Consider the following 18,020-nt stretch of genomic DNA (forward strand, 5'->3'; position numbering starts at 1 on the left):
AATGCAGACTGTCTCCTGCAGGAGTCTTCTTTGACGGTTACTACAAATAAATCTGAATGCCTATAAGTATACCTAATTTTTCATATTTAGTGCTGTCTGACTTTATAATATAGGTCCAAAAGTACAGTGAATGGTCTTGAAATGACAGGTAATACCTTCTAAGGAAAGCATGCCTTTGCTCTGAGTCGTTTTACCCAGACCAAGCATTTCTGAAATACTAAAGAAACTACATTTAAGTTTGCAGTCGCTTTCATCTCCCTCTGCACTGGTACTTAATGAAAGAGCCCATTTCCTACGAATCTGTCGCAATGAATATAAAGCCCCTGCTTCTATCAAAGCACAGAAATAATGCAGCTCTCTCCCCTGAAGCTTCCCAGACAAAGCCTCTGATGTCCTCTCATGCCAAAGACCTCCCTGACTTCCCCTTACAAGTAAAGAAAAGCAAAATTTCCTTTAGTGACCAGCCTTGATTTGCTGCTCCCAGTAATGAAAGGTAACACCTGTGTGTAACCAGGATCTTCAGCTGCCCAAAGCCAGTATTTTTATGCAACTGCTGGATGTATTCTGTCTCCAGTAACAGGAGTAAGAAAAGAAAAACTGGACAAGAATCAAGTCAGAGGGTCTCGTGTGTTAAATAAAAGATGAAGGAGTTAAGAATTGCAAAATCAGAGCGGAGAAAAAAAAAAACTTACAAGTAGGCTTCCTTCACAGCAGTTTAGAAAGCAGCATAAGTATTACAGCACTGAAGACTAGCAGGTGTTTTGCCACTTCAAAAGAAGAGAGACTGGAAGGAGGAGGGTTTCTGAGGGAACGGTTCAAAGAGAACGAAGGGTTAGATAAGGCACATTTCAGGAAGAGACTCAGTTGTGGAAAACAATTATTCATGATACAGGTAAACTGTGAAAGCACTCTGCAGCTGAACTCTCCCCGAAGGGGCGATTTACAGGCAGAGCAGGCGTATCATTTCCCACTGATGCTTAGGTGGCAGCACTGACTGGGAGCAACCACTTGCCTTGCCAGGCCACACAGGACCATCCTGCTGCAGAGTCTGAAGGCACAGAGCTGCAACTCATTTAATTAAAGGAAAAAACATTCTCTTGGTGATGCATCAAATTAAGTCATGGGCAATTCTGGCCATCTTGGCAGTACTTAGATGAGACTAAAAAGGTAGAGTGGTGTTTCAGGCAGCAATTACAAGACAAAATACACTAAGAAACACCAGATAATGCTGCTGTGGGACACAGTTTTAAAAAGAGAATCAGCCAGCAAATTGCTAGTGGTGCCTAACATCAGTTTCCCTATCAGGGCAACACTGGGAGGCTTTTCTAGCTTAGGCCACACTTTCATTCCTTTCTCGTGGCTCCCCCACTTTCCAGCTGAGAAGCGACTCCAGTGCAACACGATCTTGTTTGGAAGAGCTAGGAAGCCTCTCACATAGCAGCCACCAGGAAACACAAAAAAGCAGCTGAAAAACTGCAAAATTAAGGAACAAGCAGCCAATGCAATGACAAGATAGCAGCAACATAAGGTCAAAGTCACAAAAGAAATGCAATTACTCCAATGTGCTCTTTTCTTCCTGCCCCTCCCTCGCAATGAAATCCCCCCTGTATTCAAGTTACTCCTGCCAATGTGGGTAGAAACACCCAAGGGTGCCTCCCGGATGGAGCAGGAAAGATATTCCTGCTCCTGACCACTGCACTATTGTTCCATCTGCCTGCAGTTAGGAAGAACAAATACATTGGGTTTTTTCAACTCCATGGTCTCCTCTGGAGATCTTTTGCTTGTGGGAAACCAGCTTGCCTTATGCTATGGCCCAAACTGCAAAAGTAAAAAGCGTGTGCAATACCCATTTGCACTTCGAGCTCCGCACAGGCCGGAGGGCTAGGCACTGTCAGACAGATGTATTAACACTTATGCACTCCACATACAGTGTTTCTGTCTTGTACAACACAAATCTAGAAAGGACAACAGGTAAAGAAATTACAGAAAGCAGCTGCTTAAATGAACAAGCAGCAAGTCATCATCACAAGAGGCAAGACTATGATACAAGCAGTGGACAACTAGGGGAAAACCGAGAACAGGCAGAAGTAGAATGATAAAGATGGGACAATATGGCATTAGTGAAGCACAGGTGACGTTTCTACTCAGACTTGGACATCTCTTAGTGGAGAATGGAGAAAGCTGAGATGACATGTTGGCTTACTTACATGGGGCATAGAACATCATCAGAAGGGGTTTGTCTTCCTTCTTCAGAAGTCTTCTCAATTCCTAGTGAATGAACCAAAGAAAATAAGAACAGACCTATACCCAAGGACACCTCTTATTATTTGCGTTTAACTTTAAAAATTAATATATATCTTCATAGAACATATGCTCATTTATCTGAGGGAATAGGGGTCATCTTTCCTAACAGACAAGACTTGAGTTTCTTCTCCTTGCTCAATTTCAACTTGAAAGGAGATGGCAAAAATTACTACAGATTTGAATATCTGCTAAATACCCTAGACCAGTATCTTCACTGTTGAGATGTAGAAGTTGCATGGCTTGTTTTATTCTCACTGCAGAATCTCTGACTGGAAACAACTTCTTCCCTGACCCATTAAAAGCCATACTCTAGTTCAAGAAGTCAGACTCAATAATAAACAAGTTCAGTTTCTACACTATGAAATGTGCTGGAGTTATGAGAAGCCATGAGAATAGATTTTTATGTATCAGCATGATAGAGAAACCAGATGAAGTTTTCAAACTGAATGCAACCCTTCAAAGGCTTGTAACAGAGTAGAGAGGGTGAACATTAAAAATTAATCTTCCTACAAAAGCTGAATGTCAAAATAACTGTTTCTAATATGAAAAATGAAAGCCAGAAAATTGAAAAGGCCCTTCACAAAATACCGGCTAGAGTCCAATCAATTAAAGTTTTAAAAATCTATAGACTAGAAAACTAATACAAAAGACCAAGCTGATCATATTAGAGAGAAAATAATGGGTAGCTCTGTGGCGGCAGTGGCTTTTTAAGGTAGTTTTGTTGTATTTGCTGCTTTCCCACTTAACATGGAGAGGACATTTACTGTACAAGGTTAAATCACTCAAGATCTGGATCCTATTCCTTCCTGCTCCAGACTTCCTGAGATGACCTCAACCGCATGAGGGAACCCAAGTTTTAATAACAACCTGCAGTTTTAAGAGCAGCATTTTTCCTCCTACTTGCATGCTGCAGTGACTGGATCTTGCAAGCTGCTGCACTTTCAAGACAAAACAGGTCCCTTCCACCACACTATGCACAATGTTTTGATACTTGCCGTGTAGCTGGCAGACTAATAGCATGACCACATGTAGGGGAGAGGAAGGCAGGAAGCAGGAGACTTTACTCTATAGTTATCACAATCCACAAACTTTGTCAAGTCACTTAAAAGTTGGGTGCTTTAAACTTCCATTCCAAAGAAAGGAAATAATGGTGCTTCATCACGAGTTAACACAAACATACACACTTCCCTTCATCCCCTATATTTATAAAACATCTACCCAGCTAATGTACCTTTTCACTGTCAACATGCACAACATCTTTGGCTTCCGGATCCTCCTCCCACAGCGGAGCACCTTCTGGATCCTTGAGAAAGGCCACTATAGACTGTAAAAAACAGGGGGAGAAAAAAACTGTTAAAGAAAAATTATTTGAAACCATGAGACATCCAATCTAAAATTCATGCTGTCATGCTAACCCCATCCAAGTAGTGCCTTTGCTTTTCTGCTTATATACTCATCTGCTCTAATGCAGATGAACACAAATCTGTCGCAGAACCAAGTGATACACTGGTGTGTACCTTCCTCATAACCAGTATCCCAGCTTACCAGTTCCCATTTCCACTATAAAAATGGGGAAAACGATGTGAAAGTAGACCAGCACACAGACAGTAGCTTCAAGGATCCTTCAGAGAGCTCTTTCAATGGTCTAGATCTGCAATACTTCCACAGCTACTCCCTGGCTTAGCAGGAAAGATTTCTCTTTATGTAGAGGTCAGGTTCCCATGCCCTTCACTATATCTGAGTAACTTTTTAATCCAATAGGACTAGTTGGAGGGCACACTGACACTCGCTGTGAGCAAATGCAATGACCTCCACACTTGAAGATCAAACTGCTTATTTGGTCAAAGGAATGGGATTAGGAACTATGACCCATGCACCCAGAAACTGCATTCAATAGATTTTTAAGAAGGAGAGTTAGAAGCAAACACGACAAGAGAAGTTGGAAATAAGAGACCCTACAGTTCTGCAGCTCCCATATTCAATAAGCTGAGGCTATGCATATAACATGCATACTTTATAACTGCTTTACCCAATTGACATGCAACCAACAATCCACTTCAGCAGACCACAGATATTCTCTTTATCACAAGGAAATACTCTCTGCTGATTCTGATTTCAGCCTGAGCCTGATGGAAACTCCAGCCCTCCAAAGTCAATGAGACACACTCCATGAATTCCAGCAGAGTCGCACTGCCCCTAGTTTCCAGCCGTACATGGAAGCACAGGCTTGATCACTGTTATCCTCGGATGCCTGTGCTCTAGGAAACATAATACTTGGTTTTCTGTATCCATTCACCACTCAGATTGACCCTGGTTTTTTCTCCGTGGCATTGCTTGTGGGTACACGTCCACTCTCAAAGAGGATCTCTGCCACACCAGTAACATAGTGAGGTCCCTGAGGAGGCTCCTTCATTGCAGGAATGAGTGGATGATGCCGCAACAACACCAAGTGAACTTACCTGGAATTGGAGCAAAGAAAAGCTTCATTAAAGCCTTTTTCAGCCCATGGGATGCTTTGCCAAAGCAGCTCATGACTGGAGAGCAGAGCTGAGTATATACTAACATACACCATAAGCATGCATCTTAAAGGCCAGGTTTGTACTCCACCTCTCAAGAGGAGGTTAGCAGCACTCCTCACACATGCTGCTGAAACAGTCTCACTTGTGAGACTTCTCTGCCCTTGGATAGGGCTGCTCTGGTGTAACATCCCAACACCTTATCAACAGATAGTGGAGTCCAGCTCATTTTCCTGCATCTCAGTTGGTACTGCAAGGCTTGGGAGGATTCAGAGCTTATGGCAGGATCCATTTATTGCATTTATGTTTCCGTCTGCTTGCACAGCTAATATTGAAGAGATTCGTCTTATCACAAGAGGCAGCATATATTAGTCACTAGACGGCAAACAAAGCACTTGATGTACACATTAAGAAGACCCAAGGGGTGAGGTAGTAGTGTTGGGACCACAAATATTTCAAGAATAAATTTGTTTTAAGATGGCATTAGCAGAGAAAGGAGCTAGCTAGGGAAAAAAAATAAAATCAAGTAATTTATAATGGAGTCACAGTTGTAAAAAGCTCTAAAACTAGAGGTATTAACATCGCAGATGATGCCCTAAGACAACTTAATAATATATGGGGAAAGGAGAGAAGAGGACAAAACAGGGGAGATCATCTACATTTAGGAAAGCTACATGAGGTTCTGCTCGCTCTCAGTCTGCACAGACCTCAGCTATGCACTGAGGGGGAGGAGAGAGGGGTCAACATTTTAAACTGCTAATGAGTGTGATTGACTCTGCTAGTTTCAAGAATTCCTGTGTGCCAAGTTCAGCCATGTAGAAACAGATGTGGTTAGAGTATGGGGGATTAAAGAGATTTAATTCATCCAGCCTCTCCCTCTCAGCCAAGACAGAAAAAATTAGATATGTAATGTCTTCTGGCAGGAGCAGGCAGTACGCTGCCTTGCACTCATTACTCCATGCAGTGAAGACAACGTCCTGTGTGCTTTTAAACAGGAATGAACCCCCCCAAAACAAACCACAGCACTGTCTAATCACAGAAAAGCAGCGGTCCCGTGGTTGCTGGGTTAGAGAACAGAACAAGGTCCAGGCCACAGCAACTCCCACCTTGAAGAATCAGCTACAGTCCTCTCCTGTCCTGCCACGACACTGTCAGGACCCACTTTTACCCTGTGGCACCAACAGAGCCATGCTGGGCTCTAACCCACTGCCCAAACTCCTGTGACAGCTTTGAACATCAAGTCCACAGATTACAGCGTATGGCTTCATTCATCCTCTGTTGCTATAAGCAAGCAAGTTTTATCAGCACAACAGCTGGCTATCATATATGGAGCTAGGTTTTAACCTGAAAAATACATAAACACATCCCTGTACTTTTCACTCCTTTGAAGTAGGGATGCTAATAAAGAGACTTCCCTTGATTTCACACACATACCCTTACAACAGCAAACTAGAAAAGGATTCAGAGTTTGGAACAGGACCAATTTATTGAGTTAGTCTATTCCCTTTGCTAGTACTGAGAAGATTTGTACTTTAATGAGTTTTCTCCATTTCAGAAGGAGAATAAAACTCTCCCTGTACTTCATCCTCCAGAAAAGGCTTCATCGTGTAATAAACACAGCCTGGATACCAGCCTTATGGCACTGTTGAGGATTAGGACATGGTGGGGCTAAAGCAACATATGAACAGATACCAGTTAAGATCACAGACTGATCTAAGCTTAGGTCTCTAAAAGCAGCTGACTACAGATACTTGGGGAAAAAACTACACTAGTACCATTCTTACACAGCATACACTAGTATATGCTCCCAATTTCTGGCAACAACTAATTAAGTTTATGGACTCTGCGCCAGCTATTGTATTTGGACCCCTGTGCTTGCTATCAATGGATCTATCCTTTACAACTACCTAAACCTGTTCTTAAGACTTAAATTCTTGGTTTTCATAACATGTAGCTATGAGTTCCACACCTTTTTTTTTTTTTTAAACATTGCAGTTATTTCAAATCAGCCTCCCCAAAACACCACTATTTGTAGGGGGGGAAAAAAAAAGTATTAATTTCCTTTTTCAAGCTACTCACAGTTATACAAATATCTATTGTAACCTCCTCCAGTTGTCCTTTTTTCCAAGCCCAAAAGCTCCACATAACTATTCAAGCCATCTGTGCCTCTGCTCATCCTCACTGCCCTCTGCGATACTTCTACACCCTCCACTTGATGGGGCAACCAGAGTCACATACAAGGCACAAGAGGAAGGAAACAAATGCACTCAGGTAGTGCAATAATGTTTCTTCTTCCATTCTCTGTTCCTCTGACTTTTAAATACTGTTAAGCACAGGGCCAATATTTTCAAGCCAACTGCTGTCCTGACTGGTAATTCACACCCCATTACAACAGCCTGCATTACTCCAGCATAGTTGGAGCTGTGTCCTTTCCTTTCCTCCCATGTTCACTACCTCTAAAGTTCCAGCTTTCATATTGACAAGCCACTTCATATTGTAAGAACCTAAACCCTTCTGCAAGGAGTTGGAAACATGTTTTTAGACTTACTCCTAATAATTTTGCATCACCAATCTTTGTTATTTTGCAGTTCACCTCTCTTTATCAGATACCCCAAACAGCTCAGATCCTAACACAGGTCTCAGCAGCAGGAGGTTCTGACTGCTAACTTCCCCCCACTGAGCTATCCTTTATTCCTCATTTTTCTAACAGTAGACCCACAAGGGCATCTCTGCTATTTACATATGGATTTAGCTTAAGAAATTAAAAGCTTTTCTTAAAAAATCCAAGTACACTATCAGCTGGATCAGCCACATCTATGAAATTGCTAATTACTTCAGAAGAATCTTTTTACACTCCTTCAGAGCTGTGTCCATCATTCTCCAACATGTCATACATACATTAATATATCTACTGGATGCCTGGAAAGAAGATCTGAGTTTTATTGCCACAAGCTTGCTGAATGATGTGAAACAAATCCTTTAATCTCCCTGTTCTTCAGTTGTGTCCCCCTGTCTGTAAAATGGGTATGACACTCTGTGTAATTGTGTTGCTCTGCTGTTTGCCGTTTGTAATGTACTGGGAGATTCCTGACAAACACAGCTGACTGAGACAAAGAAAGGTCACTGCCTCAATAGAAGAAAACAGGGAGGGAGAAATACAGAAAATATTCAGGCAGCTGCAAGCAGCAGAACAAGTAAACACTCAGCTGAGGTATTTGACCATTGCGCAGCTCTGATGCACTGTCCAACCTGTAAATCATTAGCAGCTGATTTCACATGGGCAGTTAAATTAAGAAAGACTAGAGCTCCTGGAGAGGAGCAGCTTCAAAACCTCTCTTCCACCTGCACTGGAATCACATATCCCTGTCCTTCTCCCCAGCAGGCAGAGCAAGAGGGAAGGGGGAAATGCTCATCACAAAGCTGCAACTGAAGGAAAAATGGTACGGTTCCTGTTGTGCTATGATTGCCTCTCAGCCCTACGCTCCCTGAAGCTCTGCAAGCACTTTCCAGTTGATCCAATCTGTAAGGAAGAGTCACAGCACTAATTCTTGGTTGCAGTACTTTATGGAGGGCAGGAAAGACATTTCATGCACTGTTCAAACCACCCAAATTCAGGCTACTACCAAGTCTCCCTCACCCTGCTACCCACCAAAAGGGAGAAAAATTCACCAGGTGCATTTCCTCACTACATACAGAAGGAGTCTTGGGCACTTGCTGACTAGGCTGGGTATCTAACATGGCCCTTCCCAGTGCCAAGCAAGATTTCTACTGCAGGAGATGGGAAGATACACGGTCCTACTCTCCCCACCTCAGGTGAATCCTGCATGACAACCCCAAGTGCAGGCTGAATGGATGATTCAAGTCAGGGCACGCTTCCAAGTCAGTCCCCGCCCCCCTCAGCTTCCCCACAACTCTTGGCTGTAAAAGGAAGATCAAGAGTGAGTGTGCTTAGAAACAGCCACTCTGACAGACTTGAGTTCATGTAGCATCTCCCACAGGCTTTCCCTCCATCCCGTGCCAAACCCCTGAGCAAGCTAAAAAGGGGAAGTGAATGTAACAATGTCAGCCTGAGGTGGTGTCATCAAGCCCTCACAAGACCAACGACAGTGCAGAGCTGGGTTTGCTGGAGGAGAAAAAGAAATGGGAACCAGGCATCAGAGCTGAACAGAAGTCATTTCTGGAAGCCAAGTCATCACAGAGCTGCTTCACATGAGGATACCCCCAGTGCTTCACCAGAGCTTCACAGAGGAAGGCTGCACAATTTCGGCCTGCACTGAGTACCATTTCCACAATCATCAAGATCTACACATTCGTTTCACATTTCATGTCTTCCTTCCATTGCCCTCACAGAACATTGCTTTCTGCTGCTTTGTGTCAAGGTTTGCAGAAGGAAAGTTGTTTTATCCCTGCTGCACTCAGGGCACATCCACAGGAACCGCGGCTCCATAATCTGATAAAAGATAAGGCCACTGATCTCTCTTTAAAGTTTATAAACACACAACCTAGAAACCTCAGAAAACTCCTTTTCAAAATGCAGTATCAACTAACAATTTTAGTTATACTGCCATTAATAGCACCTTGTAAACACAACAATAAAATCCCTATTTGTTACCAGCCTGCAAGTTAACTTACAACTTACATTGCAGTTCAACATGGGTTCAATCTTTTTAATAATACACAATTTTCCTGGATCTGTGGTTGGTAGACATGTACACATACAAACACCTTTAGGTCATTCTGACAGTTGCTTATGAAGATTAACCCCCTCCGTTTCATGCCTTCAGCATGAAAAAGTACCAACAGCTGGTTTTAATCCACAAATGTCTCCCCCATATCTAGCAAAACCAAAAGAATAATAATCAAATATTTAAATTTACCTTCAGTGTGACCGCTCTGTTATATTCAGTATGAAATGCACCGTCCCTGTTGAACAAGGAGTGGGGAATAGTGTTAACTTACAGTAACGTTGGTGGAATTCATACAGCTGCTCTCTCTCACTTCTCAATAACCAGAACTAAGTAGAATTTACAGTACAGTGATTTAAGGAAAGGGAAAAAAGAGTAAGGAAAAAGGAAAGGTGCAAAACAGTGTAAAGCAAACAGGTTTCTAGTAAATAATTTCCTCCCTGACACTAACCAGAACACTTACTAAGGCATGATCTTCGGATATGGAGATGCAGCTGCTCAGTGTCTCTTACACTTAACAGTACTCCCACTCCTATTATTTCCAGGAAGAAAATCTCTTGCTGTCTCACTACGCTTGCCTTTCTCCACTTACTCTATGAAGTACTATCTCAAATCGGAAAAGCAAGCACACCGTGGTGAAGTGCCTTGCCCACAGCACATGCCAGCGGGCGTATGACGGAGAGAGTAAGACAGCTCAAATCGCCGGCATCAGCTCTGTGCATTGGGTAGTTTTAGTCCATTGGGCACCTCTCCCAGGCCCTGCTCGTGCTTTTAATGTACTCTATTCAACAGCAGAATAAATTTATCTCAACTTCTCTCACAACACATGCTTGCAAACTGAAGAAACGGCAATCAATTTTGCATGTCAAAGGATAAAAAAAAAAAGTCTTTATGCTGCAGCAGTATGGAGCTGCAAGGAGAACAAACGGTCCTAACAGGGGCATCAACAATTAGGAACTACAAATCCCAGCCCAGCACTCACTTATAATGGAGTAATTCCACTCCTTTGTCCTTTGAATTAGGATCTACCTTCATCTTCTTGCATAATTTTCGGCTTTCAGTATCACTGCAAAAAACACATATTGGAAGAAAAATGGTTACAAGAAAGGAAATCAAATGCATTCTGTTCTGAACACTCATTGCTGTGCTCCTCATCACCAATTAGTTGCAACTAACAGGAATTTGGAGACTGTTCAGTTAAGTTTGTGGGACAAGCATTGTGGAAAGCTGCATTAGCCAATTTAATTTCTCCATTTGCTTGGTCAGAACACAGTGTCACTGTGTTACACAACACGCTATGTTAAAACCACATTCCAAAGCCAGGCCCTAACCAGTAGAAAAGCAGCCCATTCTAGCATGTCCAAGTACCTCAGCAGACCTTCTGTCCATAGGATTAACATACAATTTAGGAATTCAAGTTTTCAAGAAGACCGTGCTACTGTTAGGGTGGTGGTCAAAGAGAACTGTTTATGAAAAGATTCAAAAAGAAAGAGCAGGTCAGCTTTTATATCTGGTAGAAGATAATTCAAAATCAAAAATAAACATCTTCGTGGTATCTCCAAGCCCAGATCTCAAGTGGCTAGCCTTAAAAAGGTCCTGCAGAAAACAAAAAGCAATTAAAATTTTGGACCCCCAAGACCAGCAACCCGATTCACTCTAGGTATGAGGGATGTGGCCTAGAGCCACATGTGGCAAGTGGAGCTAAAAACTATCTGCCACAGCTCCTGAAGGAGGCGGCCTGTAATAGCAGACAGACCTGCTGGAGGTGGTTTTGCAACTGAACAAGAATTAATTGCTTCCAGCACCAGAGTAGGCCAAGTTGAAGAACAGAGAAGGGTCATGGGAGAAAACTGCATTTACATTTGCTTAGGTGGGCAGTAGAGAGTCTTCATGGCCTAAATAACGGCTGTCCTGAACAACGTAGGTGTGAAGCTATAAGGATACTTCAAGCTGAAGTGAATATGAAGTCAGTCAAAGACCTGGGGAGATGAGTGAAGCAGTGTAAATACAAAGAAAAGAGGATGATTCACATTGACAAGACTATTCTTTGCATTGACAAACAGCAAGATTAAAAAGCTTGGAAACTTGTTCCCAGCAGAGGACAACTTGTACCTTTTCAACAGATAAATCAATTTAGAAAATGAAAACACTGAAAACCCATCAAGCTTAAACTGATTAGAGACACCGAGATGCAAGGGTTGCGAGAGCCTCACCAAATTAAGTGCTGCTGCCAGCACTGGTGCTAATTCTCCCAACATTCTCCAGCTGCCTTTCTGCTAATGTGAGGAACAACAAACAGTAAGTTTGCAGTGCGCTGCAGATGAGAGCACACCTTTGTGGAAACTTCTCAAATGCTTATCATAGACAGCATCAAGGAGCGGGGTGCTAGGGACACATGAATCAAAATCAGAATATTACACTGAAGACAGAAATGAGCATTTTAAGGAACTAACAAAGCATGAAACTACCTCCACAGGAATGGGCAGTTGTAATCCCAACTGTATAGAAGCATGTTTATCTTACGAGTCTTACTGAAGTCATGTCAGTTCTGCGTTTTCAGATCATAGCCAAAGTAGTTATTGTAACCCGTAAACACTTTCTTTGATTCTCCAGGAGGCTGGAGATCTGAGCCTGAGAAAACAGTTATTTTCCTGTTGTCTGCTGCATCTTTGTTTTCCCCAGACTGCCGTGGAAGGTGGAGCTAAAACATGGCATCTGTTCATTGAATAACGTGACCGTCTCTCCTTTTAACAAAACTAGATTATGAAACAAATAGCCTGGATTTGGAGTTTTGCCAAAAGCTACTTTGCCACGTGGAGTTTGTTCAGAAAGTCAGCAGCAACGTCAAACCCAGGGCCAGAAACATCCTGTCATATCTCACCTGCAGTCCTCCAGTGGTCCCACAGGCTAAACCTAAGCGATTTGAAGGTCAGGGAATCTCAAGAAGAGGCACCAGCTTCAGATCATCCTCCCATCTTACTGCAGACAGATCTAGAGGCACAGAGAAGCCCTTGTGGCCCTGCTGGAGCTGACTGCCAGACAGTTAACTGAAGTCAGCCTGCACCACAGCCAGCATTTGCAAAAACTCTTCTAGGCACTCCCAAATGTTTCTAGGACGTACATATATTTGTGGACATCTCAGCCTTGCCAAGGCAAATGTTAGGTGCTTGACAGAACAGGTATAATGCTGAAACCTATCTCCTGCAACAGGGTCTGTCAAACCCTGAGATGTACAGACAATTGTTCTGGCACCAGCAGAGGACCAAAACAGGTATCAAGACAATTCTGTTGCTAGTTCTGCCACCAATTTGGTGCAACTCCAACCATATGGGGGGAGAAAAAGTGTAATTTTTCCTTATGTGTCATTTATAGATTGGACACTCAGATAAGTTCTGCAAGGTTCAGAGTTGAAAAAGGCTACAAAAACATCGCCACTGAGAGGTACCTGTGAGCAAGCAGCTAGCAACTCCTAACACTCCAACTCCTACCAATTCATTTTCTGTTTGCGTTTCTGTTGAAAAAAAGACAGATAAGAACAGCTTTCATTTGAAGGAAACAGGATCTAAGCCTGCCATGCTTTCAGGATTGCTCCATTCATAGAGATTCACATAGCTGCCTGAATGCACGTCCATTATCACAGGAAAGAAAGCAGCAGCTTGCTCCAATATGTCTCTTACCATTCAGTGGACAGATTCTCTGCACCACTGCATTGGGAGTTTAGTCTGTTTATGCAAGCTATTTGCACTGATGCAAGGGATGGAAAAGGAGCAAATTCCCAGAATAGGAAGTGTCTAAATATGTATCAGTAATTTTTTCATGCATCGGTGCAGATTTTCACACGCGCCAGACCCACCAACTCAGATGCTATACGATTCTTTGGGAAAAAAAAAAAAAGGAGATCTAAAGAAATGGCAGAGATGGACCCATTTGGCTTTTCCTTCTGCATTCACTTACAGCCAGACAAAAATAACCTGCAAAGAGCAACCTGCTCTGATATCACCTAATAATGACCGTTATCCTTAATAAGAGTAAATATCAACACAGATGCAGTCTCTGCTCTGAGATTTGCCTCTTGGATCTCAGCCAACACCTCTCTCTGAAGGTGAGCTCCTCAACTCACACACAGGAGAGGCTAATTAGGACTCCAGTTCTTACAATTTAATTATACTACTTGAAGAGGCAGTGTAAGAGTTTGTTATAAAGACTAAAAGAAGAAAAAAAAAAAAAGAAGGAAAAAATCCCCAACAGAAAACCAAGACCTAAAAAGCTTAAACCACCCCCAATATCAGTATTCTACCACCCAGGCCAAGACACTCTAGACAAGGACACCAGGCTCAGGAAATACTGGTCCAAGGATGAGGTCAGTAATGTGCCCCAGCAGCCATCCTTGGCTGCCTCGTGCCATTTCTGTCCAGAGCACTTTGAACCCCCTCAGGTCCCTGCTGTTCTACTACTGAAGGGACCCCCAGCTTTGCCTGCAGGCAGTCCTACAAATCATCCAGCTTTATTTCCGTGGAAAATCACCCAATACACCAACCAATCTGCAATACCACAAAGACCCTAACCAGCAGCTATGTAGTAATAAGGTCAAACCTTCAGTGGCACAATGGCACAGCTTCCTTCCACTCCCACAGGCACGTTTCCCCAGGCTCCCCCTTCCCACAAAATCAGACTGGGGCTCCAAAACACTCCTTTACTGGAGAAGTGAAGACACATGGCAGCTTGTTAAAAAGAATGATAAAAATGAAAGATCCAAGTTGACCTAACTCAGCAAGAAGTCTAAATAACAGCAAAGACAGCATGCATCACAGGAATACTTCATCCCTTTCCATCTACATCCCCATCTCCTCTACTCGTAAACACTTCTGTCATTTGGGGTTGTGATGGAGCTGGCAGGATGCCCGACCAGAGCAAGAGCACTCCCTGCAAACCCCTGGGGTCCCCTGTCAGCTTTAGCATGCACAAATTTGCACTGGCAGCCAGCTGTTACTGGGGCAGGAGGAGGACGAGGGGCTTGTGAAGGAGATCTGACCTCCTTTGGCTAACCACCAGTGAAGCCAGCACCTGAAGCAGACGTGCCACAGGCACTCACTCCTCAGGAGAGGCACAGGATGCTCTGCCTGTGTGGGGCTGTCCACAGGCCTGGCAGCTCGTGGTCATAAGGATGAAGCAGTGAGAGATACTGATGGCAGTCCCCAGTGGCAGGAGCAACCCAGAGAAAGGCTTTTGCAGCAGTGTGTCAAAGTAATTTGGAGAAGAAAGAACAGAGGACAAAGCTATACAAGAGGAACACAAAATAAGATCCAGGAGTTTAGCTGCAGTAAGTCCACACTGATTTCTGAAAAAAAACAACAAGCCCAAGCTGGATGGATCCTGAGTAAGAAACAGTGCACGGAGGTGGCAGTGCAAAACACCCTCCTTGGAGTGAATTCAAATATTGTCCTGGCAGGTCCTGAAGGCAGCAGGGTAAGACCAAACATCCTCAGCACCATTCTCCCTCACAAGCACAAAGATGATCTTCTGCAGCTCGCTAATTATTTCCCTTATCATATAATGCTGCCCATTGGCTTCTCATCAAGAATGGAAAACAGCCCTACAACCACATCAGCCTCCGGGGAGGAAGGATCTGGAATGATTGTCAAATCCCCTCTTAGGAAATTACAAAAACGCCATCCAAAAAAGTTCATGCCTCCAGTTGCCAATGTAATAGCAGCATGTACACGTGCTGTGTGGCCACACCACTTTGGTGCCACAGTGCTGGCACCTACTAACACTTTGCAACGCAGACTAGACCCAGGCACAAGAGAAGTAATTAATAAAAACACTGACCGCACCAATTTAAGTAACCAGCTCAGTAAATCTGCCTGCACAAAAACCATTTCACTCCTCTACCAGCTTATCACGTAACCACGCATGAACCACAGAGCTCACAATCTGTAAACAGGTTTTACCTCTTCTATCTGTACATCTCTCAGTCTGAAACAGGCCTCAACAATCCACATCAATTATGCTTCAGCAGTCCCTTGTATCACAGTTGCGCCTGTAGACCCCAACGCAGGGGAGGCTCTGCTGTATCAGTGGCTGTACAAACACTGTCACTATCCCAACAGCTGGAAGGCACAAGACTGAGCAGGTAAGGAGAAGGAACTGGCTCTGAAGCAGGGTGATACGGCAGAGCAGAAACAGGGCTGCCTCCCAACAGTGGAAAAATCTTTGGAAGGTACCAGTCAAAGATGTCACCTTGTTACCAGCACACTCTCTCATTATTGTCTCTGTTTAATTGCTTTCATTTCAGTGGTGGTTATGGTGAACACCACTGTACAGAGAACTCCAGTGAAAACTTTGGGGAAGTGCACGTGCAATATCAGACCAGCCCTCAGAAGCGAATTATCAAACAGCGTTTCCCAAGCCAACGTACAGCCTCTGCAATGCCCTCTGGCTACCTTCCATAGAAATCCCTCTCCAGACAACAGACTGATGAACATCCTGAGAAAGCATGGAGTTGAGATCCTGCCAAACAACTAATTGAGCTTGTGACCCAAAAAAGCAGAAAAGGGGGTGTCAGTGCCAGAAATTTCCTTAAGCCACCTAAAAATAAAAACCACATTTGCACTTGCAAACCTAATCTGAAAGAGGAAGTCATTAACAGTCAGTTGTAGTTAGATGTGCTCCTCCAAGGTTTCAAAATCAAAAAAGCAATTCATTAGCCATTGTTGGGGACAACATGGGATTTTGACTATGCTTCTTGCAGTCATCAATCCCACTCTCCAGCAAGGAGTGTGTGATTCATTTACACTGCAGCAGCTCGTGTACTTTGCTGACCACGGTGACACCTGCAAAACTCGCCTCCCTCAGACTGTGGGCATTGCCTCCCCATCACCCTTATTCCTCCCTCCCAGCCCAGGGTAGCAGCTGCCACAACTACTGCTGCCAACAGTATGTCACATTTGTAAGGCTCCTCATATTCTCTAATGATCCCAGACCTTTCTGTATCACTCTCTTGAGAGATCTGAAATCAGAGAAGGAAAAAAAAAATTTTAAAATCACTTCCCAAACCATCAGCTCAGCTTCCAAGAGCACTTCTCCAAAGGGCTATGGTAAGCAGCCACTGGATGGTAATGGCTTACATCTACTCGAACTGAAAGCCCATATGCAGCTTTCTGTGCAGACAGGCACCTTGATACTATGCTCCTGAGTGGGGTTTAAGACCCTGCAGACACCAAAATAGGAACAGGCCTCAGGAGAGGTGGACACAGAAATAATGAGCACAGGAAGCTTAAAATACAAGATTTGTCTTTGAAAACAAAGCAACATTTTGCCACCGTTCTAGGTTCCTGATAGAAATTATCTTCCAAAAGAAGTAACAATAGCAACAGGTTTCCATAGCACAGAACAAATGAGCCGCTCATACAATGCAGCAGCTGAAAAGCTTGCATTTTTTAAGGGATAGGGAGCATGAAATCCAAAACCAGAAAATGTGCTGCTGGAAAGAATTAAAGATTAGGATTAGCAGACTGACAGGACAGAGTCTCATCTGAATTTAGGGCCTGATTTCCCCCCCTAGAATGCAGCAAAAAGCCTCCCTGTGACCCACGAGGCAATCGCAGCCTTCTGCTCCAGATGCTCCCCTGGAACGTGCCAGGAATGCAAACAGAATAATCCATGCGCTGTGGAGACCCAGCACCACTCGTCACCCAATATAAACGACTCCCTGTGCCCATTAATCAATTAGAGAGGTTAGGAATCTATAGGAATGAGATTAAAAAGAAGTATTTTCCGAAAATTAAAACCCATGAGCTTAATTCTCACTGCAAGCAAGAGTGAGCCAAAAAGCAGAAAGAAACCCAAGACAAAAAGGTAACAGGTATTGTCAAGCAAAAACAATTAAGGGAAAAAATTATAAGCTCCAGCCTTGCAGAAACTCAAGACGTTATAATGAACGACACTTTCCATGGAAATATAAATTAGTAAGAGGCACTCACAGCCCACATACCTGCACAGAAATAAGCTGAACACATTCACAGGAGCTACCAAAGGCTTTGCAGGAACTTCTAGAAGCGCTGAACACTCAAACTCTCTTTGCAAAGCAGCAGCTTTCCTCATCAGACTCATTCAGACCTCCTCTAACTCACACAACCTGGTACAGGGGAACACGGTTCTAACCTGGGACACAAGACGACTGCCTCTGAGTACGTCTGAGTTCACACCAAGATCCTCACTAAGGCAGGTACTGAATGTATCACCCATGGGCACACAGGCACTGCAGCACATTATACTGTTCCCTTGGTGCCTCTTTCATGACCTTTGGCTGCACTATGGGCCTGGAGAAGATGCTAGAGGATGTTTTAAATGAAGTATTGAATGCAGGAAAATGGAGGTAACTTTACATTAAATCTTAGCTTGCTTACTTTTCATTTTAGTCTGAAAAGCAACGACGTCGAAGATCCATGCGTTTTGCCTAGAATTGCTCATTAACTGTGGAATACACACGGTTAGGATGAAACAGACATGAGCC

At 43.5% G+C, this 18,020-nt stretch overlaps 1 protein-coding gene across 1 annotated transcript in view; it reads right to left on the reverse strand.

The window, feature by feature from the left end:
- PDIA5 (protein disulfide isomerase family A member 5) overlaps positions 1–18,020 on the reverse strand; it is a 102,817-nt gene that overhangs the window by 63,229 nt on the left and 21,568 nt on the right. Inside the window, exons 4-7 of the mRNA XM_064451215.1 lie at positions 10,488–10,571; positions 9,698–9,743; positions 3,536–3,628; positions 2,208–2,268 (exon numbers count right to left, since the gene is read on the reverse strand). Of these exons, the coding sequence (XP_064307285.1) occupies positions 2,208–2,268; positions 3,536–3,628; positions 9,698–9,743; positions 10,488–10,571 (284 nt within the window). The remainder of the gene's footprint in view (positions 1–2,207; positions 2,269–3,535; positions 3,629–9,697; positions 9,744–10,487; positions 10,572–18,020) is intronic.

This window comes from Phalacrocorax carbo, chromosome 5 (genome assembly GCF_963921805.1).
Source record: "Phalacrocorax carbo chromosome 5, bPhaCar2.1, whole genome shotgun sequence".
NCBI classification, from domain to species: Eukaryota; Metazoa; Chordata; class Aves; order Suliformes; family Phalacrocoracidae; genus Phalacrocorax; species Phalacrocorax carbo.